The sequence below is a fragment of the Maylandia zebra genome, linkage group LG13 (assembly GCF_041146795.1).
Source record: "Maylandia zebra isolate NMK-2024a linkage group LG13, Mzebra_GT3a, whole genome shotgun sequence".
NCBI classification, from domain to species: domain Eukaryota; kingdom Metazoa; phylum Chordata; class Actinopteri; order Cichliformes; family Cichlidae; genus Maylandia; species Maylandia zebra.
In genome coordinates, this window is record NC_135179.1 from 3,046,103 (window position 1) to 3,069,152 (window position 23,050).

Genomic DNA, 23,050 nt, shown 5'->3' on the forward strand with positions numbered 1-23,050 from the left:
GACCACAGGGTGTCACTGTAAACCTCTTCAGCGAATCAAAACACAGTTGTGGTGAATGACGTCATTGTTGGGGAATTTTCAAGATGGCGCTGGACTGTGGCCGGGATGCCACTGCTGCTGCGACTAGCTAACAGTTGGGGGATTTAATTAATCTTCTGCCCGGTGGCGACGCAAGAAAGCGGCCGTGAAGCGTTCCTTTGTCTGCATTAAACACCTGAGACGGAAATGTTGCGCCGGGTGTGTGTCAGGTAGCGTTAAACCGGCTCTGAAAATGCAGGTAGCCCCTTCCTCCAAGAACAACAAAACCTGCTGCTGCGGAGCTCGGCCCACCGGGCAGGGGGACTCGTTGCAGGAACTTACGCCCGCGGCAGAGGCTCGCTTGGCGGACTGAGAAGTCATGGAGACTGTGAGGGAGAACGGAGGGTCGTTCGGAGTCGACTTGAACGAGAACGAAGAGGGAGAAAGAGGTGGCGGAGCGGGGAAATCAGCACTCAGAGACCGCAGCATCGCGCTGCTAGCCGGGGTCAGCGCGGTGCAAGACGCTGGGAAGGCTTTCACCGGCCTCGGCAGGGATGTAAACACTGACGCCTCCTTGAAAGGGAAGATAATGCTGGAGAGGCTGTTCCCCGGCCAGGTTTCCGGGGTCTGCGGGGACCACAGTGGCCTGAACGGGTTCACTGAGGAGGAGCTGTCGGTGGTCGAGTTGGAAGTAGGAGGAGGGCTTGGCCTTGAGGGCACCACAGCTGCTTCCTGTCCAGCTGTGTTCTCAGTGGAGAAGATGCGGGGGGACAGCAAAGAAGAAGCCCGGGACTCAGACTGTGTTAGCCCGGGGGGAGAGGCCACAGGAGGCGGGTGTATCAGGACTGCTCTGCCCGGCCATGAGCTGGTATGCGCGGTGAGGGAGCACCGGCGGAACTGCGCCTGCACCGCGGGGGTAAACATGCCCAACGGGGCTGCTGACAGCTGTGAGGGGGAGGCAGGGTTATTTCCCACCCAGCAGCTTTGCGTTTGCGACTGTGAAGAAGTGAAAGTGGCCAACGGGGGTTTCCACACACATGACCAGGACCTGGACTCGGGCTGCTCACCTGAAAACACCCCTGACTGTCAGTTTAAATCGAAGTCTAGGCATGAGAAGAGGGTAGGGTCCCCTGGATTAAGTGCCAAATCCCCCTCTCCCTGCCCTTCATCCAGTGGCAGCCCGCTCTCTGAGCGCAACACCAGGGATGAAGAGGAGGTGGAGGACGATGAGGAGGGTTTCAGTGACCCCAGCTCACCTCCCGTCAGGCCGCAGAGTCTGAGGACTAACCCCAACGTGGCCGTGTCCCTCAGCTGTGACGCCACCCCGCTGTCCCCAGAGGATGAGGAGGATGGGGGCTTTTATTTTGAAGGGTACGACGAAGACCTGAGGGGCGTTTTGGAGGCGGGTCGCCGGCAGAGCGCTCCGGACACGCTCCCGGACCTGAACCAGGACAGCTCGGACCCCAAGCAGATGCCAAAGAGGTTCGGCATCGCAGATTTCTTCACCAGGTAAAATGATCACGTGGTCTGCGGGGCAATAAAGAGTGCACGTGCTAACTCCCAAGGACCCCCTCCCTCCTCGTATGGTCTTAAGGCTTTAGTCTTACTACTGTATTAAAATATAAGTAAACAACACGAAGACAACTGAAAAGGATAAAATACAAGGTTTTAATTCTCAGTCAATCCAGGCTCAATTATTTTAGTAAAGAAGCTCATAATTTAAAGAATAAAACAGAAAAAAATAAAGATTTAAAAGCTGATTGGACTTTAGTTAGCGTTATTAAAATACATTTTACATATAGGAAATACCTTCTTTTATTTACTTATCTGTCCTTAAGATTCATGGAAATAAACAACATAAGGCTGAAAAATATAAAACACACTTTTATTAATTTGTGCTTCCAAATGCAGATTTTAGGAAATAAAGCTCATGATGTACAGATTTAAATGCTCGGTGATGAAGATGCATCCTTGCATCCAGCAGCTGTCTCCGCCTACTCTTCTCGCTCCACCTTTCCACATTAAAGGTCACTTATTGTATTAAACAGACGACCTCTCAGAGCTGCTGTCTGGGGCCTGTAACACTGTAAAATCCTGCACGTTAATCACATCTCAGTTCTGTATGTGTGACACAGCAGGCATCAGCGAGCATCGACTCAGAGCTGCCTCTTTCCCCGGGGCTTCACCGCTCCCTTTGCTCTTTTCCCGGAGCGGTTTCAGCCATTAGAGGCGATTGATCACGCCGTGTAACCACCGTGCAGCTGCCCAGATGCTGTGACTGTGTGCTGATCAGGCACGAATGAGATTACATGCTCTCAGTTCCTGAAAAGCTGATTTTTAGACGTGTCACATCGACTTTGAATAAACCCCACACGCACAGTTGGTTGAACTAAAAGGCTTTGAAACAGAGTCTGGGCTCTTTAGATGGAGCTTTTTAGCCTCTGTGCTAGAATTAAGGCAACAGAGCAGCAACACAGGAACACGTTTCCCCTTTTTAACCAAAGAAGCGAGTCACGCTGAAGCAAAAGAGAAGGTGAATAAATGAAGGAGAGGCTGAATTACTAAGCTTTAGCTCTTAATGTACAAAACCTCCAAACATATAAGAGCAAAGCTGGAGAGATTTGAGCTGTGGGTTACTGGATTATTTTCAGATTGTTGATGACTTTGTGATGATTTTGCTGCCGTCCTGACGCAGGGACAGCGCTGTCTCCCTCTCACTCTTTGCCACATAAACAGGGCAGTGACTCAGTGACCTTTGAGGTTTCACTCCTACAGTGTTGGTGCTAAAAAGCAACGCTAGTTCATAACCTGTGTGAATCTGTGTTATCTCCACCTGTTGGTCCATTATGAGCCTGCTATTGAGTGCATCCTGAATTTGATTGCTTTGTTTCGGTCTTTTATTTATTCAAACCAAGATGGCCGTTCTTTGGTCATTTTAATTTGGTTCTTGTTGTTCCAAGAAAGAGTCGAGTAGATCTTCAATGATTGCATGAGCCCCAGGCCGAGGGAAGTGGGCGCTCTCCATATTCCCAATGAAACAGGGGGAAACGCCCTCCTCCTGCTTTGTCTCGTTTTGAGATGACAGATTGATGGCGTCATTTCCCATACACGCCACACAGACCCTCTTAGCAAATATACAAGTAACCTCCTGTTGTTGGACTGGATAATGTTAGCTGACGGGACTAAACACGACATTTCAAATGAGATATAAAATCAGATAATGCGGTTTTATGTTGCATGACGTAAAGTGTTGTCCGTCTTCTCTTAAAGGGAGACGGCACTGGTCCTGCGATAAGTAATAAGTCAAAGTTTGAAGGTATATGTTGATTAAATGTTAAACTTTTGAATAAAGCAACAAAGAGAGTTAATTTGCAGAAATGGCGTGCTGGGAAAGGAGTCGTTCTTTTCAGCTCTACCAGACTCCTGACAAAAAATGATCATTTTATTTCACAGGAAACAAGAGTTTGTTTGTTTTAAAAACCAAAGGCGATTAGACAACAATCTCACACATTTGTGGAGGTAAAATTCCCGTTTTTGTGAATGGAGTCTGGTGGAATGTGATGGCTTCACATCCTCGTCAGAGTGAAGCACTGAAAACGCAGCATCCACCTTTAAATATGCAGCATACGAACACTGAAATCATTTTTTTTTTGCATTTTATTTCAGTCAGCTGTTTGTAAAGTCCCCCTCTATGTTCTGTATTCTGTTCTGGTCCTTATCACCTACTCCTGCTATGTGCAATCTTTTTTTATTGTAGTGCATCTCTTCCTGTTTTGTAACAGCTGGAAGTACACACTCGTGCTTTGCATTAAAAGTCAGATTTCCGGTCAAATACTTGACAGAATTCCTCAGTTGTTGGAGTCGGTCTTCAGACAAGAAACGATTACATTTATCAGATTGTCTGCAGTTCAACAGGAAGCACACAGGGCCTTCTCAGAAATCAGAGGAGAGCAGGTTGGGTGAGGACCTGAAAGCAGCGGCCTCCTGCAGGCTGATAGCTGAAGGGCTGTTTGTTCAGAGCTGAGAACGTCTAAGTTTGTATCTTTGCCTGAAATGCGGTCCGTTTTTTGTCATTCGACTGATTAGATTTGGTCTGGAGTCAGTTTTCTTGTTTGTCCGCTGTAACCACAACACCGCAGGTGGTTAGGACATCCAGACCCTGCTAATTTGGTCCCGATGCTGAGCCCTGCTGATTTTAATCATGCTCGGTGCGGTCTGGTGCCACGCTCATTGATTACTGCTCAGTCAGAGCCAGGAAGTGTGGATGCAGGTGTGCGCAGTATCTGTTTGAGAGTACGGAAGAGACACTCTGTCGGTAACTGATGATTAACCCAGAGCACCCAAACAGAAAGCAAACTTGAAGTCTCAAGGTTGGAGATTGATCTGCTGGCGGATATGTGCTCATCCATAACCTCGTTAGTCAAACGATCCTCGGCAGCGGTGGAAACCCGCCGGGCGCTCCGGGACATGGCTCGGTTTATCTAACAGCCCAGTTTTAGTTTGTTTTGCTGAACTTTGTGAGTGCCGTCGTTCTCTTTGGCTTCATTTGTCTCTCCTGTTGGAACAGCTAACCTCACTTCAGTGTTGGTGCTTTAGGGTTATGATCTGAAATCATGACCATTGCTGCTCCACGTTGAGTTCATATTTGCTTGAAGTCGTCTGTAAATGGCAAAAACAATCATCGTGGCTTTTTGTTGTTGTTCATCGACCGGTGTGACTCATTGAAACCAGCCGTCCACTCTGCCCCTCACACCAGAGACCACAGTCCCACACAGAACACATCATCTCTGCTTCATATGACTTTAACACTAAGATGCACTAATTCAGTATTTATTGAAGTTCTGGTGCCGAAACTACTCTGATTGTTTGTGATTTTAGGAAAAAAAGCACCAGGACATTTTGCATGCATGAACAGATGGGATCATTTTCCATCACTATTCTGCATTTTTCCACGAGAGCAGGCTGAAACATCAGAATGATAACCGTGGAATTGAATCTCTGGGGGCACGAGGCTGCACTCAGTTCACATGATTTAATATGCTGCAGATATTTGCCTTCTACAGTTACTTATAATTGCTTTGAGCAGATAAGGCTGCAGGTGAAGTTCGGTTTCCTGTTTTTATTGTGCTGTAAAGGAGGATTGCTTTGTTTCATCCTGAACTGACTGCATGATTTCCTCCCTCGTGACTTGAACAGTGACTCCAGCAGCAGAATAAAGATGTTATATTACGTTGATAGTTACTGGAAGAGCTCCAACGTTCCTCTGAGCCACACAAGGAAGTGAAAAAGAGAGAAATGCAGCAGCAGAGAGTTTCCCTAAAGTTTGGTCGCATTCAGAAACTTGAGCGTTGGATTTTTCTCTGTTTGATTAATGAAGTAGTAAAACAGTCCCCGACTGGCAGGTGCAGGAAAATTTATGTTTGTTAAATCTGCATCTGGGTCTGGGCTGGTTTTTTGGGTTGGATGCGAGCCCTGCAGCTGGCTTGAATGTCACAGCGTCTCAGAGGAAATCCAGACAGACGGAGGAGGAAGGCCAAGGGGAAAACAGCCCGGCTGGAAAAACTCCACTCTGGCCGTGTGGCCCACAGAGCTCAGGCAGGTCAGCCAGGGTCACATACAGGCAGCAGTGCTACTTTAAAGTGGACCTGTGCTGTTCCTTATTTCCTGTCACCCACCTCCTCTTCCAGAGGTGGATGTTAAAGTTAAGCTTATGTACACGTGCGTCTGGGTCAGTTTTAGTTGGTGTTTTCCCACTCAAACCTTCTGTTTGTGAGGGGCAGCCAATCAGAAGAAAGATGGCTTAAATGAAAGATTCATTTAAACTATGAAAGAGCCCAAGATTAAACAACAAGTGGAACTGCAGCTCTGAACATGCACAGCTTTGTGCTCACGTCCTGCTTCTAATCAGCTGTTGGAATAACACCGAACCAGCCTTTAATTATTTAAGGTCTTTGTTAGATGTGCTCACCTCTGCAGTTAATTATTAATGCAGTGTGTAGTGCAGCCTCAGTGTTTCACACAGAGTTGCGCTCTATTTGTGATGGCAGCACGGTGTCTTTTAAAAACAAAGTCATAAAAAGACCCTCGTATACTTTTGCAGGGATAGATAATAGATGATAAACAGCTGCGCCTCCCGTCAGTGACCCCCAGCACATCCAGGCCATCTGCTTCAGGCTGCAGCTTGCAGCAGATCAACAGAACAGAGCAAAGCTTACGCTACAAAAACTGCTCGGTTAGGTTTGTCTCAGAATAATGTTTACCCCACAATTTACTGAATTCTCTTCTACAGCCTCTGACTTCTACATCAGTCAGGACAAGCTCGGGAGAGCGCCCTGTGGAACAGGAAGTCAAGAGTCTGGGATTATTTCTGTCAAAATAAACACAAATTGATACTTGAATGGCTCCCACTACTGAAGTTTGTGAGTGAAACACTGAGGTTAGGTCTTATCACACATAAACACCCACAGAGGCTGAACGTCACAGCAGCCACAGCTTTAAACGAGGCTTCTGATCTGAGGGACAGTTTGATGTAACCAGCACAAAGCTACGCGTCAGCTGTTCTTCTGAGGAAGGAGCAGTGACAGTCTAACCTGCTGCATTTCTTCTTCTGCATGATTAATGTGCGCACTCCTCGGCGGTTTGGAGAATCCTGGCAGGACGCTGTGAATGAACATTTCACTTTCTTTGTGTTTGTGATCTTTCTTCTGTAATTACACCAGAGTCACATTGTTGCTCAGATAAAGAGCCTCTGCTGTTAGTGAGAAAGCAACTTCTCCTTTTTCTATTTCTGGAGTTTCTCTCACTTGTTACAACTGCAGCCGCAAGAGAGGAAGAAGATCAACACACAGTTCAGTTTTTAACCAAAGTCTGTCAGCATCTACGAGTTTGTTTGGTTTTAAAACTGACATCAGTGTGATAGTGGAGTTTTTCCATCAGTTATAAAGTTGTGTTTATCTGTCATTTTGGCATTAAAATAATAAAAACAAGGATTTTATTTCACAGAACTGCTAAAACACTGTTGCTTACACCGAGAAGAAAATAGTCTAGTTTTAATTACACTTAAGTCTACAATTACCTTCTATTACCTTTTAAATGACTGAAAGTTTTGAATGAGCCACAGACGCTTCAGCAATAGCATTTATCTCAGCTGAGGGAGTAAGAGCCAAGTTTTCTGTAATCAAAGTGAATGAAAGTGTAGGGACACGGCGATTGTGGCTCCGCTTATTCTTTTCAGCTGCTGCAGTGGTGCACAGACAGCTGAGCTGCAGCAGATGCAGCGTGTGGGTCTTTGAAGCTGTGAACAAACTTGACCTGCAGAGCGCGAGGTGGGATAATATTTGCTCTGCCGTCTCTTCGGAGCCGGCTCCCATGCATATCTGTGTCTGTTTGTTCTCTTCCCGCCGGCTGACCAGCAGACTCTCCCAATGAAAACTGTCGATATGGCAGCTTTTCCTAAACAGTCTTTTTTCCTTTGGCATCATCTTAAAAAACTGCTGTAGCTGCAGCATTTACCGCATTACGTCTTTGCTGCGTGTCTTTCCTCGTTTGTTTGAGGAACTGAAATCGGCCTCTGCAGCTTTTCTGACCAGAGTTTACATTCTTCACAGATGGCTGGACTTCTAATGAAATGGGAACCTGCCAGTGTGTTGAAATGTCTGAGTGATAGGGAACGCTTACAGGAATCTCTTTAAGGGGAAGACGTTTTATCAGCACACTGAAGGAGGTCAGAGGGACACTGACCATGTAACCTGTGTGAGGATGAGCAGAGTTTTATACACTGACTTTAGTACATTTAATGACGCCATGCAGAATCTGACCTTCATGAATATCTGCACAGTTACAGGCCCTCAGATATGTAGGGGGTGCAGTTTGTTTATATTCATGACTTCATAATTACAGCACATTAAGTTTTCAGTGCTGAAAAATATTAATGCTCAGTTAAAAACTAAACTTCACAATCTAAAGCCAAAGTCTGGCTAACGTGGAGCGTCGCTATGATGGGATCTGTCAGATGCAGCGGAGCAGAAAGCAGCATCGATAGTCTGCATGTTTGATCTGGTTTCTGATTATTTCAAACGGTGCCAGCTTTCAAGACTCATATCAACATGCGGAGCAGGTGCTGCTCAGGACAAGTTAGAGCAAATGAAAGGTCTCCTTTTTATCTATGTTCGATACCAGGATTCCTTCTGACTGATTTATGGAGCCTATCGCATAAAGCAGTGCACACCCTGAACAGGTCATCAGATTAGTGTGGAGCTAAAACGAATAAATAAACAATTAATGAAAAAGGTAAATAGGTACAGAAGCAATGTCACAATTTACATTAATGATGTTTTACTTTTGTGTTTAATATTAGTGATGATTCATTTTATTAGTTTCTAAGGTAGATTAGTGAAATGTCTAAAATGATTACAATTACTAAATAAAACTGTAAAGGAAACTGTAGAGTCGATCAAAAGGCATCAAATGTAAAGTTAATTTTATTCATTCATTTATTTTCCCTCCTGATTAGAAGACACCATCTCTGTCGTCGAGGCAACACTCTGACCTCTTGTCACCCTTTGAATTTGCAAAATGAAGCAGAAATAAGCAAAGAAACAAACAAGAAAATACACAAAAATACGAGGTCAAAACTGTAAATTAGGGAAGTGAAATAAAACGAGTTTATACACAAGTTAATAATAATAAGAAAATCTGTAACATTTTATAAGTTTATTAAAATACATCAGCTAATGCATAAAAACTCTTATACTTAATAATGAAGAGAAGTTTTATTTGTAACATTTTGCTTGTCCTTCATATGATTTTGAGAGATGAAGTTTATTTCCTTCCTGTTGACTCTGATACATGTTTGCTAAGCTCAGTCTGTGCTCTCTTTCAGGAGCCTGTTTTCTAGGAAACCCAAAGAGCCCAAAGCGACATCTCACAGCTCAGCAGGGTGGCGACTGTTTGGCAAGACAGCAGCCAGAGAAGGCGATACGAGCAAAGACCTCGCCTCCACGCCGACCGCGGAGCAGGTTGGCTCTTTAAACACACACAATCATATCATCATCATCCTCCTCCTCCTCCGCCCAGGGTGTTTAATCTGCTCCCAGCCACAGTCGGTCCTTTATAAGGGCATGAAACTCTCCTGGGTGAATCATCTGAGCAGAAACATGAGCTGCTATGTTGGAAAATCAGATAAACAGTGGAAGGTAGAAGCCTTAGGACTCAGAAACTGCGGGCGAGGCGTTAAACGAGCTCCGCAGGCACAATAAAGGCTCTGTTTGCTTTCAGCGTTACTCGCTGTGTGTCCTCCATGTCCACTCGAGGTCTTAACAAAAACGCTGATTATTTTAAAGCACACCCAGCTGTGTCCACCTGCAAACTCAGTTGTCCTCTTTCCTTCTGTCGGCACCTTTTCTTCATCAGTTATTGAGATTTTACGTTTTTCTGAACCGTTTGCGTTGTGGGAACACGAGCACTTCATTTTCTCAGGGCAGGCTGCAGACTGTACGTGTTCATGTTCAAGTCAGAGTTTGAAGCCTCGTCAGTGAATTCTGAATGTCTTCATGTAAATGTTGCCTCCAGCACAGAGAGGGGAAATAAGCTTCACACTGTGAGGTAAGAACTAATCATCTGCAAATAACTGACATCCAATTTATAAACGTAAACAGACTGCAAAGTGCTGCAACTCACCTGCGAATTAGCTGAGGTAAAGTCTAGCAGGCAGCTAGCAGCTATACCCACCTGTTAGTCAAAGAGGCCACACCCCCTAATAATGCAAACTTTTAGCTGTAATGCAGTTTAAACAGGTGAGATATAACCGTACCCTCAGTACAGTTGTTATTAAGCAGAAGTCACCTATAGAGACCAGAACAGTTTCTTTGCAGGACTTCTGGAGCCAGCCCCTAGTGGATGTTAGAGGAACTGCACTCTGGAGCTGTCCTGGGGGTTGCTGCCTGCTTGCTGTTGGAAAATAGAGCCATGAACACTGCGCCTGCAGTCCCATCCCATGCACTTTCTGCTTTATTTATGCACTTGAGCAAAGTTAAACTTTTTTATTTTGTTTACATTGAAGAAGCTGTGAAGCAGCTCTCAGCAGTCACATTCAGAGATCTTTAACTGGAACACCTGCTGGGGTTTTTCCTCCCATGCAGCTACGCTAAAGTCCAGTCGATGCTGGATGGAGTTTTTGCTCCGGCTTGTTTACCACAGGTTGCAAAGCTTTTTCATGCACGTTCTACCAAACCAAAGTGGGAAAGCACTTTCTCTGTGGGATCTGGCTTTGTGCATGAAGCCATTGTGACACTTTGGGGTGGCTGTAGCTCAGGCGGTAGAGCAGGTTGGTGGTTTGATTCCTAGTCTGCATGACAAATATCCTTGGGCAAGATACTAACCCCAAATTGCTCTCCGATCCATCCATCGGAGTATGAATGTGTGTGTGAATGTTAGTGAGAAAGCAAAAAATGTGCTTGTGCGAATGGGTGTGACTGGGTGAATGAACAAGTTATGTAAAGCGCTTTGAGTGCTCAGAAGAGTAGAAAAGTGCTATTTAAGAACCAGTCCGTTTACCATTTACACTGAAACAGGAAACAGCCAAACCTGAAAGCCAGGACTGTTTCCACCGAGCTGGACAAACACACTATTGTCTGAAATATCGCTGCAGCAGGAAGATGTCCCAACAACATCTGTGCTATGGAGCACGCAGCAGACTGTGACAGTCGCAATGTGAATGTCTCCCTGCTTTCTGGTACAGAGACTGCAGAGCTGCACCGGGCTGGATTTACTGGAGTCTTATTTAAGGAGCCAAACCATGATTAAACCATCAGTTAACAGTTAGCATCATTTGGCAGCTTCAGAGCTGTCCTTCTGCACTATTGAAAGGAAACAGTTTAAGTGAAGTCAGCCTTCCTCCTCCTCCTCCTCCTCCAGCAGCATTGTGTCTGACGTGTCAGCTAGCCTGAGCCAGGCCACATCTGGCCAACTCTTTTCCCGATGAATCATCTGACTGCTGCTGCCGTCATGTGAGCAGAGCGAGGGTAGAGGCCAGCAGCTGTTGGCAAAATACCTTTAAGGCTCCAATCAAAGGTCAGAGGTCACACAGTCATGCTCCATGTTACTGTGGCAGCAAAGAAAATCCCGCCAAGTGTGACGTAGTTTTTTATCCGGCAAATTGATGTGATAATGTGTGTAATTAAACTCAACTAGAGGAGGAGGCTGGTGTGTGTCTGCGTGTGTGTGTGTGTGATCATCATCTGATCAGCAACACAGGGGCACCACAGGGGACTGTCCTCTCCCCCTTCCTCTTCACCCTCTACACCACAGACTTCAGCCACTGCACAGAGACCTGCCATCTTCAGAAGTTTTCTGATGACTCTGCGGTGGTTGGATGCATCAGCAGGGATGATGAGACAGAGTACCGGGCTGTGGTCGACTCCTTTGTCACGTGGTGTGAGCAGAATCATCTGCAGCTCAACGTGGCAAAGACCAAGGAACTGATCGTGGACTTCAGGAAGACCAGGAAACACTTGACCCCTGTTTCAATCCAGGGGGTCAGTGTTGACATTGTGGAGGACTATAAATACCTTGGAGTACACATTGACAATAAACTGGACTGGGCTAAAAACACCACAGCACTTTACAGGAAGGGCCAGAGTCGTCTCTATTTTTTGAGGCGACTGAGGTCCTTCAACATCTGCCAGAAAATGCTGAGGATTTTCTATGAGTCTGTTGTGGCCAGTGCGATCCTCTATGCTGTTGCATGCTGGGGGAGCAGGCTGAGGGTCGCAGATGCCAACAGACTTAATAAACTAATCCGTAAGGCCAGTAATGTTGTGGGGACGGAGCTGGACTCCCTCAAGGTGGTGTCGGAGAGGCGGATGCTGTCCAAGATAAAGACAATGTTGGATAACACCTCCCACCCACTCCATGACATGTTGGTCAGTCACAGGAGCACGTTCAGTGAAAGACTGAGATTACCGAAAAGCACCACTGAACGACACAGGAAATCATTCCTGCCTGTGGCCATCTCCCTGTACAACGCATCCACTTAACACACTGTTTGCTGCTACAGCTACACATGTTTCTTTTCCAACTATTTATTTATGAGTGACTTATGTATGTATGTATGTATATATATGTATATATTGTACTATTCTTAGTTAGCGTATTGTCTGTCTTGTCTTAATGTTGGTTTAAAATGGAGCACTGTAACAAAAAATAATTTCCCCCAGGAATCAATAAAGTATTCTGATTCTGATCTGCCTCCGCAGCTTCAGGCTGTGTACGTGTGGATGTTGCCCAGCACACTACATCATTTTACAGACATCGTGTTGTACATAAACACAGGCAGGCTAACAGTGTTAGCATCAAGCTGGTAAACACGTGTGCAGATGCAGCTCCTCTCTGCTCTGCAGCATCTGGATTTTTACTGCTCGTAAAAACTCTCCTCAGACATAAATACCATGATTACGTGGAGCTTTTCTGTGCTCACACAGACACTCGACCTGCTGCAGACCCACTGATCTCCTGATCGTCAGTATCGCAGAATTAGGAAATCACCTTTGCGGAGGTTGAAGGATCTTATCTGTCTGAGTTCTTCATTTTTAGTTCTGTAGAGTCCAGCTAGCTGCTAACGTAAACGCTCTCATCCAAATACATCACTTCTGCTTGCTAACATGGATGCTTTTAAATGTGGAGGCACAAACCAGTGGGTGTGATGTCACTGTGGCTGCATGCATCTTTTATTTACAGTCTGTCTAACAAACCATAATATGCACGTTGCTGTAATGTAAAGGAAAGGTGAGCAGCATGTTTCACGTCAGTGTTTCCTCAGCTCCGTGTTTTTATATCTCGGCTCTTTGGAAATCACCAGGACGGTCACATGATGCGTATCTTTTTATGACTCTCACTTCATGTTGAATCTGATGACAGAGTAGCCTCAGAGGGCGACCTCTGTCTCCCTCTGCTGGCGGCATTCACGCCTGAAACCAGCTGATGAAAGACGTGTTGTTCTGTTGACCCCACAGCTGTCCTGCTCCTGTGGATAAACGGTTTATTGTACGGGCCACACACACACACACACACACACACACACACACACACACACACACACACACACACACACACACACACACACACACACACACACACACACAGAGTGATTCTCTGTGCTTAAGCTGATGAACGAACGCTCTGTTTATTCTGAAACTGCAAATAATCTGTTACAAACATTTTTACTAAATTCAGAAACGATGCTTTTACTTCCGTTTGTACTCGAGAGAATTGTGGAAAGAAAAGCACCTTCTTTACGTTTCTTCCACCTCTCATCCAAGAAGCTTTTTCAGTTCTAAGATCAATTAGTGGAGAGTGATCTCCACCATGTGCCTCCATCTCACCCTATCCCAGCATCCTCCTCTGCTACCAACCCTCTGCATGTCCTGCTTCACCACATCCATCTTCTCTGAGCTCTTCCTCCTTTCCTCCTGCTTGGCGGCTCCATCATCCTTTGTCCTGTAAATCCACTCTCCCTCTTCTGCACATGTGCAAACCCTCTCAGCTTCTCTACCTTTGTCTCCAAAGCTCGCCTGAGCTGTCCCTCTGACACTTGAAATGATCAGACCTTTGCAAAAGCAGTTTTTGGGTCTCAGAGAAGAGTGAAACTGAGCTGGAGGCAGATGTTTATCTGTGTATAAGGTGGAATGGCTTTTTATGATGTTCTCTGGGTGGCGCTTTTACAGCTCAGGAAAATAAAACTTTAAACACCCACAGCTCAGTGAGGACCGTGGGAACTGAAAAAGATGTGAGATGGCTCTGAATTTGTGTAACTGCCAAAAACACCCTGTTGAGTTGATGTTCAGGTGTAATTATTCCTCTGAGAGCGATGCTGTACTACATGATATCTGTTTCTTTCTTTAGTCTCCTCAGCAGGAGCCGATGAAGGACTCCAGCGTGCCCTCGTGTCCTCAGCGCCCCCTGCTTGCAGGGAGGAGGAAAAACCTGGAGTTTGAACCTCTTTCCACCACGGCTCTCATCTTGGAGGACCGCCCTTCGTAAGTTCTGTGGTGGCTTTAAAAATGCAGTTTTAAGAATGTGCTTTTGTGCCTGTGGTGGAAAAGACTGCAGCTGGTTCTAGATTACACGCTGTGATGTTGGAAAAGGCATAAACCTGCTGATGTGTGTACTTCTGAAGCGAGTGCATCTGCAAACAGGGGATTTTGTGTTATTCCCACGTTTAAGCTCAATGGTTCCAACTGTGAGCCGAGCGGTGTAGGGGATCCGTGCTGGTGCCGATCTTTTTACCAGTACACTCTGGAGTGTTTGAAAACCAGCCTGCATTGGTGCTGGTTTGTTTCTCACCTCAGCTGCAGCTTCTGACTCAATGTTTCCAACTTTGGGCTCAGCGGTGTTGGGAAGTCAAGTTGCTGCTGGTGTTTATTCTCTGGAACCAGCTGGAACTGGTTGTTGTTATTATTATTATTGGCAGAATGTTGCTGAATGCACTTGCAGATTAAAATGTTATATTCCAATGTTTCATAGCTGCAGAAACAGACACCTGAGTCAGTGAATGACATGTTTTATTTTTGTGAAAAGCAAATGAAAGGGCCGAATATTTCCATCACATACATGTGTGTGTATCAGTAACACATGCTTGGATATGGATTTGCATTGGAAGACCACACGTGGTCCTCCATGACTATTTTTCCTGCCTGTATGTGGAAGTCGGAGGTTCGACTGTGCAATGCAGTGAAAACACTGAAGCTTTTTATCAAAGGTTTAATATCAGTCTTTATTGTTCTTTGTCCCTCTGTGGTGAACAAAGATGAGCTAACAGTTTTACATTAGAGTCAAACTGGTGTAAAATGTCAGATTAATGAGTTTTTTCCTGAGTGAGGGGGATGCGAGGCGATCCTCGCAGCAGAAACACTTCAGGATGAGGTCACTGTCACAGAGAGACAGAGCCGCTGTGTGTGATCACCTGACAGGAAGTAAAACCAGAAAACCCCAACAAGCTTTCCAGCTGGCTGAGAGCTCGTCTGTCTGTCCTTCAGGAACCTGCCGGCTAAATCTACGGAGGAAACTCAGAGACACAAGCTGGAGTACGAGGAGATGGTGGCAGGAGCCAAGAGGAGAGGTACACACACACATACACACACACACACACTGATGTCACTGGCTGGTTCTGTTCTTGGATTTGATTGGCTCGTGCTGTTGCGTCTCCTTCAGAGCTGAAAGAAGCCCAGAGGAAGAAGCGTCAGATGAAGGAGAGACACCGGCAGGAGGACAGCATCTCCAACGCCATGGTCATCTGGAACACCGAGATCCTGCCTCACTGGGACTCCATGTACGTCTCCACCGCTGTGTGTGTGTGCGTGCGCGCGCGGGTGCTTGTGTTTATTTAATGCATTGTGTGTGTGCAGGAAGGGAACGAGGCGGGTCAGAGAGCTGTGGTGGCAGGGCCTTCCCCCCAGTGTCAGAGGAAGAGTTTGGAGCCTCGCTATCGGCAACGAGCTGAACATCACACCAGGTACAAACACGCGATCCTGGACACTCTTTTGACACTTCTGTTAAATATTAAGTACATTTTTAAATGCTGCAGTGACTGCAGCTGTTTATTTAAACCACCATGAGTCCCACAGGAACCCTAATCTGTGCTCTCTTATATGGAGAGATGGAGGCGTGCAGAGACAGTCAGTTTAGATTCTGGTTCACAAACATTTGCACAGTGGGAAGAACACAGCTGGGCGTTGCACACTTTTAATGAATCTAACGAGAATTTTGATTGCATGGTAAAAAATTGTTCTGCACACAAAACTGTGACTGAGGCTCAAAGAGATTCAAAACGATGGATTTGCATAAAAACTGAAACTCTAACCTTTAAAAGTTGCTGATTGAGTCTAATTTTCTGATTGATGGGTGTTTGTCTCGCTGCAGAGCTCTATGAGATCTTCCTCTCCAGAGCCAAAGAGAAGTGGAGGAGTTACAGCGAGACCAGCTCGGTGAACGACAGCGAGAGCGGTACGACGCCCCTCCTCTCTTTGACCCTCACAGCTCCAGTTTCAGCGACTGAAAACTACTTCTGTGTGTTTCTCCCGTTAGATGGAGGAGCATCTCTGGCTGACAGAGAGTCCAGCCTGGATCTCATCAAACTAGACATCTCCAGAACCTTCCCCTCGCTCTTCATCTTCCAGAAGGTAAACACAGATAACAGGCAGAGGACCATTCAGGTTTGCAGCACTGCAGCAGCAAATGCAGCAGTTTGATTTCTGCTACGATGAGAAAAGAATTTGGTCGGATTTTCAGACATTTGTTTTTGGACTTGTGACGTCTGTGTGGGTGTTTTTGTCCCGAGGTTCTTCAGTCTGCCTGCAACAAACAGCCAGCAGGTCAATCACATCTGTGTCTCACATGAATGTCTGCTGTGTCTTCCTCCTGCAGGGCGGTCCGTACCACGACCTCCTCCACAGCGTGCTGGGTGCCTACACGTGTTACAGGCCTGACATTGGCTATGTGAGTAAAAGCATTATGGCAGCTCTTACCAAATATTTAAAAATCATTCAGTGTCTCGTTAAGACTGATCCGAAACCAAAGCGTCTGTGGACTTTCAGGTGCAGGGCATGTCCTTCATCGCTGCTGTGCTCATCCTCAACCTGGAGGAGGCCGAGGCCTTCATCACCTTTGCCAACCTGCTCAATAAACCCTGTCAGATGGCCTTCTTCAGAGTCGACCATGAACTGGTACGCAGTCTTTGTGATATTTCATAAGAGGGAGGAGGGAAAACTCAGAAACCTCCTGAAGAACTCAGAGTTGGTTTGTGAGTAAAAGTGAAAGATTTTTACTTTTACACAAATCACTGTGAACATTTAAAACCTTTTCCTCTTTGTTCTCTCCGTTTCTGACAGATGTTGAAGTATTTTGCAGCCTTTGAGATTTTCTTCGAGGAGAATCTTCCTCGTCTCTTCAGCCACTTCCAGACCAACAGCCTGACCCCTGACCTCTATCTGATTGACTGGTGAGTTAATACAACTGAAGAAAAAAGCAGCCAAGCTGATTTTTTCTGTTATAAATTTACAGCAAATCTTTTAGATGTTTAACACAGATTAGATTGTCAGTAAGATTTATCGACTTAAAAATACCTTAAAGTTCATTTGTCTTAAAAAAAAAAAAAGACTTTGGATGTAGCTCACCTGGTTGAGCAGGTGACCCACGTAACAAAGGTCACTGCAGGTCACCACAGAGTCATGCAGAAGCTGTTTGCGTTGATTTGGTTTTAGCGGTGCATATTTCCATGCCGATCTTTCATAACTCGCCTTGAGTTGGTGTTTCATCTTCATACGCCTGCAGATTTCACTCAGCATGTCTGTCTCCCTGCAGGATCTTCACTCTGTACAGTAAGTCACTCCCTCTGGACGTGGCGTGCCGGGTGTGGGACGTCTTTTGCCGGGATGGCGAGGAGAGCTTATTCCGGACGGGTCTGGGCATCCTGCATCTGTACGAGGAAGTCCTGCTGCAGATGGACTTCATCCACATCGCGCAGTTCCTCACGCGCCTGCCGGAGGACCTGCAGTCGCACACGCTCTTCAACGCCATGGCCAGCACGCACATGATCAGCAGGAACCGCCGCTGGGCTCAGGTCAGGCTCACGGTCAGAGCGCAGGGCGAGGGCGGCGCAGCTCACTCGCAGAAAAAAAGCTAACAGCTGTGTTTCCTTCCAGGTGTTTTCTGCCTTGATGAAGGACGGAAATAAAGAGGCGGATAAAAACACGAGTCCAGCTTTGAGAAGCTAACCCCGACGCTAACTCCAGCTGTACTCAAACTAACGTCTGGCTTCGGGGATGTCGGAGCTCGCGCTAGCTCCCCCTGCCGCCGCTGACGCCAACCACAGAGGCTAGTTGTGTATCTTGAAGCTGCGTAGCCTGAAGCTAAACTCAGTCCTGGGCTCAGCTACGAAGCTTGAAGTGAAGACGAGGCAGCCGTGGAGGTGGGGGCGGAGCCGCTGACCAGTCTTGGGAAAGGAAGCGGCAGCTCCGGCGATTCCTGAAACCTCTGCTGGGACCAGAAGCGTTCGGTTACTCCTGATCTTCAGCTGCCAGTCAGTATTTCTCACAGATTGTGTTCCACAGCTGGGGAGTCACAGGTGGCTGGGAAGAAACCCTAAAAGCAGTCCGACTCGGCCATCGTTTGGCTCCTCCAGGTCGAGACGGCGCTAACACTGAGCGTCACGCCCTGCGTAATTCTCCAAGACTCTAAATCTAACTGTAGGTGCTAATGAGTTTCTCAAGGCTTCAGAAATGTCCTCTGTGGTTCACTTATTAATGTGAGTCCTTGTGGTTCGAGTTCACAAACACTCTTTTACTTTGATGCTTTTGTTGTAATATTAGCTTCAAGAATGACGGCAGTCTGCACTACTTTAATCTGCTAGCAAAACAAACTCACAACACGGGAGATTTGGGTGGAAGTAAAACTAAAGTGTTGCAGTTTACTCGCTGCTTCTCTGTCACCAGTTTTGGTGGGAGCTGCCCAGTTTGGGAGATATCTGCTGCCTTCTCAGAACTAAAATCAAAAAGCATTTTTAATATAACTCTGTCGTTCTGGGAATCAAGACCACCTTCCTTAAAAAAGGATTCATGTACCCAAACTCACTGTGAGCATGTTTCAGGATCTGTGCAGAAGGAAGCGTCGATCTGTCACGTGTCGGTCCGTTAGCTTAGCGCCCCGCTGAACAGCAGTCATTTTACCAGAACCAATCAGCAAACAACCTACAGGTGACATCACCTGCCCACACTCCCAAGTCAGCCGGCCAACGATGTGGTTTGACGCTGCTGCCCTTCATTAAAGTCAGTCTAATGTGTTTTATTAGAGCCTGTAGATGTTACCTAGCAACCACCACTAGAGTGCAGTGTGTGACAGGAAGCTGTAACCGAGCAGCACGGAGCAAAGAGGGACGGCATCCGTGCTAACCTTTAACATCAACGCTGAGCCTCGTCTGATCGGCTGTGCTCGACTTTTGTTACGTTCAAACTCGTCCACTGGTCCCACGCACAGGTTTTGTGGATTTTTGTGATTAAGTCGGTCATGATTTTTGGAAAAACACTTATAGACGATAGTCCTGACCAGACGCTCAGAGCTCCTGGGACTGAGAGCTGACGGCAAATTCAAAGCGTCACCTTCTGACGCCGCACTCTCTCCACCTCACGCTCCGTGTTCCCGTCACTTGTGCACAAGATCCTGAACTCCCTCGTTTGGTGGAAGAAGCAACAGCCTGCTGTTTTCTGGCTCATTCATTCGATTCGTGTTCAAGAGAAGGCAGCCTTTATCTGTGAAGTTAGAGCGCTCTCACCAGTCACTCGAAGGAAACCAGGGCTGAAATGGCCCTTTAAGGACGAGCAGATGGTGAAAGTGATTACAAAGGATGCAGTTAATGAAAGAGTATGTGTTTGTTTTTTTTTTTTAAACGTTAAGATAATGATTCCACTTAAGTGTTTAATACTTCTAAATATATTCTAAAGGTGGGAATATTAGTGCTGGTGTTTAAGCAAGAATTTAGAAGGACATTCGTGTTAGTATTTGACGTAATTGGCTTAAAATATCCACAAAAACCATTTTGGGTAGAGCGTAAATGTTTGTGCTGACAAATGGGGCCATCGGGGTTTTAAAGCCAGCGTTTCCCAGATCCAGATTTCCATTCAGAGCACTTTATCATGCAGCATTTAAGCCCCACAGTGAGGCCTCCAGCTCTACGGCCGCGGCTTTTAGCTTTTAGTAGTTCGGGCTTGAAAAATGACGCTTTTATAGGCTTTGCATTAGATTATTTCTTGCTTGTTTATTAAAACTTAGCTAAAAAATTTGACTGAAGTTAACAGAAGAAACTGCTGCATGTATGCAAGCAGCGTGTTTGAACCCGGAGGCCTAAAACCGAGACCAGAGGTGTTGCTGTTCACTCCCAGAAGATCCTTGAAAACATTATTTCCTTTTAAAGCAAACATCCTCCAAGTCGCCATCTTCTCAAATTTGCAGTGTTTCTTTGTCATCTCTTGTTTTGGATGAATTCGATCGTACGTTCTGATTTTCTGTGGATCAACCGTTTGGTCTACATAGATGCCAGAGGGGAAAAAAACTTGCTTCCAGCCGCTCGGGCTGAAAACTCTCTGCCGACTTTTAGACTGTTTGAAGCTGCTCGGACCAACACTCCAACGGGATAATGAAAGCAATTTTTATTTATTTTTTCTTATATTACTCGTTTTCTTTCAAAAACAAAAGTCTGCTCAAAAATCGAGTTAGTGCTGCTTTAGCCTGCCTACAGGCAACTGCAAGCCACTTTGCAACCCACCGTCACCACCTTTGCTCCACCTCCTCCATGTCGTTCCGTCTGCCAGAGCAAACAAACATAACACAACAGCGTCGTCCTGAAATAACAGGAAAAGGAGTTTGTGGTATTTATAGTGAAAAATGATTGTTTTTGGATATTAATTACTTTTTACACAGAAGAGTAACACTAATCTGAGGATGCAGATGTTACCAACACACTGACTGAACAAAGCTTCGCACTCACAGCCGTCACTAAAAACACAACAGCGCTACAATAATGAGCAGATCAGCAGCGTCTCTACAAGTTTCTACACTCTTTGTTGCTCCTTGAGCTCATGGAAACACTTCTTTGATTTCCACTCACTACATCAGCCTGATGTGTTTGCACAGCCGATTAAAGGCAGCCAGAGGTCACCACCTCCTGTGAGACGGGCAATGATGGAAATATGTGCCAAAAAATAAAATCAAGATAAAATGTGTTTCAAAAATATACTGGACTATAGAGTGAACTCTGTTTTGTGCTGCCAGACTTTTATATAATTCATGGATGGTATCTAATGGATGTAATAATAAAGTTAAGCAATCTCAACAGGTGAATTTTAATCAGTTGCTGATCTATAAACTATTCTTTGTATCAGGCGGTAAACATTTGTTTCTGCTGTGACGTTCGATGTTTTAACCTGGGAGTCTACGGCTGCTGTTGGAGCCCCTAGTGGGTGTTAGACGAAGTGCAGCAAGAAAATGAAGCTTTGTTTTTGTAAAGAGCTCGCTCTATAGTCCTCTGCACCGATCAGCAGTGAATGATTTAGGGCTCAAAATAAATGCAACCGCCATCTCGCCATGACCATCAAACTACCGACAAGCACTACTGAGGAAGTCTCCACTCAGCCTGCAGCGAATGCACAGGCCGCCACTCTTTCCATTTAAAGCTGAAAACTCACCAGAGACGACGAAGATCCCTGGATGAGGAAATGGTTCATGTCCTTTACAGGCACCAGCTAATCAGTATTTCTGAGGTGGTAAAGATGGAGGTCGTTTCCAAACTTCAGGGTTGTTGCTTCTTCTTCTCTGGTGACTGTGTCAGCGTCACACCTGTGTAACACCTGAATTCTCCACAGACAGTTATGATCAGTGTTCATTAAAACATCTGCAAAAATTATGTTTAAAAAGTTAAAAATGCAATTAGTGTTTCCTTCAGGAAAACTACAGACCGTCCCTTTAAAATGTCTGTTACCTTCCACCGAGCCTTACAACCCAGGAAGTGTCACCGCCTTTCAAAATAAAACTCGACCAAAGTGTTAATGAAGCGCTTCATTAAACACGGCTGGAAACAGAGTCATGATTTATTATTTTTAAACACACGATCATCCAGCATTTAGTTTTTTTTCACAGTGAAGCAAAGCGAAGCACCCAAAAGGTAAAAACATTCATTTCTAGTTGTTACTATTATTGTTATTATTCGTCTGCTCACAAATATTTGACCATTTTAAATCGTCAGACTTTGCAGAAGACGCAACACCAGGTTAATGCGTGTTGAAATTTGAATCTGGAACTTTATTTATAGCAGGTCTGTCCAGAATTCATCATCCTTAGAATTTGATGAGTTTTCCAGCAGATTTACTGAAAATCTGTTTGTATTTCTAACAATTATTTTTCTCATTGTTCTCAGATTAGTTCTTGACAAACGCTCCAAAATACTTTTGATGTTTTTGTTTTATTTATTTTCTTTTTAACAAACAAAGAACACATTAAAAACTCCAGTTTTCTAATTTTTTTTTTAAAATAAAGGCACTTTTTGAAGACAAACTTGTTTTTTCTACACTTTAAACACACTCAGTAACAAAGCTGCACTCAAAGCCTGTTAATGAACTTTTCTTCTACTTTTACATTAATTCCTCTCGTTTGAGATTCAATGACAAGTATTTGTTTTTGTTTGTTTTTATCTTGTAAATTTACAACTTTAATGTTCAAACTACATCAGGATTCGCCCAGCCCCTCGATTCTTTTGGTTCTTTTAAAAATGAAACCACATTTTAAACATTTTTATTAATGTCTTTTGTCTGCTTTTGCAATTTTCTCCAAAATGTCCGATAATCACCCCCTTCTTGCTTTGCCATGTAAGTGTTTATTCATCATGTAACATCTCCGTATGATTATTCTGACAGCCGAGGTTGTCCCGAACACGATCTGAATCCAACCTCATTCACGTTTTTGGGCTCGATAGAAACTTCTGGTCATTTTTAACTCAACACAAAACAAATGTGTGAAAACAAATCAGAGGAAAGTTGTATTAATGGATTTAGTTTTGATTTAAATAAAGGAAGTTAAATATGCAAGTGAAAAGCAGTTAAATATTCAGAGCTGAATGAAACAAAAGTGCAATAGAGACGTTGTTTGTGCAGTTTCATTACCCATAATCCTCAGCAGGTTGATTACATCACTCCAGATTGCTAACAAACGTTCAGATGAGACTCGATAGTGTCCCCTCTGACTCTTCAGCGTATTCCTTCTTTTTAACTTGTTTTATACTTTCATGTAAATCCATTCAGCTTGTTTCTGTTTTACTGTCAGATTTTAATATTTTAATGTACAGTTTTCTTTTGTTCCATAATGCCTTACAGGTGCTGTAAATACACTGTAAAAAATAAATCTTTTCATATAATGGCCACTAGTTAAATGTGTAAATAAATATCTCAGCAAACTCCCGCGTCTCTTTCCTCTTTACAGTTTTTTTGAAATAAAT

General features: G+C 45.0%; 1 protein-coding gene across 1 annotated transcript; it reads left to right on the plus strand.

Annotated features, from left to right (window-relative positions):
• Positions 1-82: 82 nt before the first annotated feature.
• On the plus strand, positions 83-23,011 carry LOC101467556 (TBC1 domain family member 12). The gene is made up of 13 exons (XM_004570627.4): positions 83-1,527; positions 8,900-9,035; positions 13,918-14,051; positions 15,051-15,133; positions 15,226-15,343; positions 15,420-15,526; positions 15,934-16,017; positions 16,099-16,193; positions 16,438-16,509; positions 16,608-16,736; positions 16,902-17,011; positions 17,374-17,632; positions 17,715-23,011. The coding sequence occupies exons 1-13, from the start codon at positions 398-400 to the stop codon at positions 17,784-17,786; spliced, it is 2,529 nt and encodes an 842-aa protein (XP_004570684.3). The 5' UTR covers positions 83-397; the 3' UTR covers positions 17,787-23,011.
• The last annotated feature ends 39 nt before the right edge of the window (positions 23,012-23,050 follow it).

Bases quoted from the DNA above. Each gene is read 5' to 3' on its own strand.
- LOC101467556 (XM_004570627.4), top strand. From the start codon at position 398: ATGGAGACTGTGAGGGAGAACGGAGGGTCGTTCGGAGTCGACTTGAAC. The intron at 1,528-8,899 runs GTAAAATGATCA...GCTCTCTTTCAG, and splicing joins ATCGCAGATTTCTTCACCAG to GAGCCTGTTTTCTAGGAAAC. The intron at 14,052-15,050 runs GTAAGTTCTGTG...TCTGTCCTTCAG, and splicing joins ATCTTGGAGGACCGCCCTTC to GAACCTGCCGGCTAAATCTA.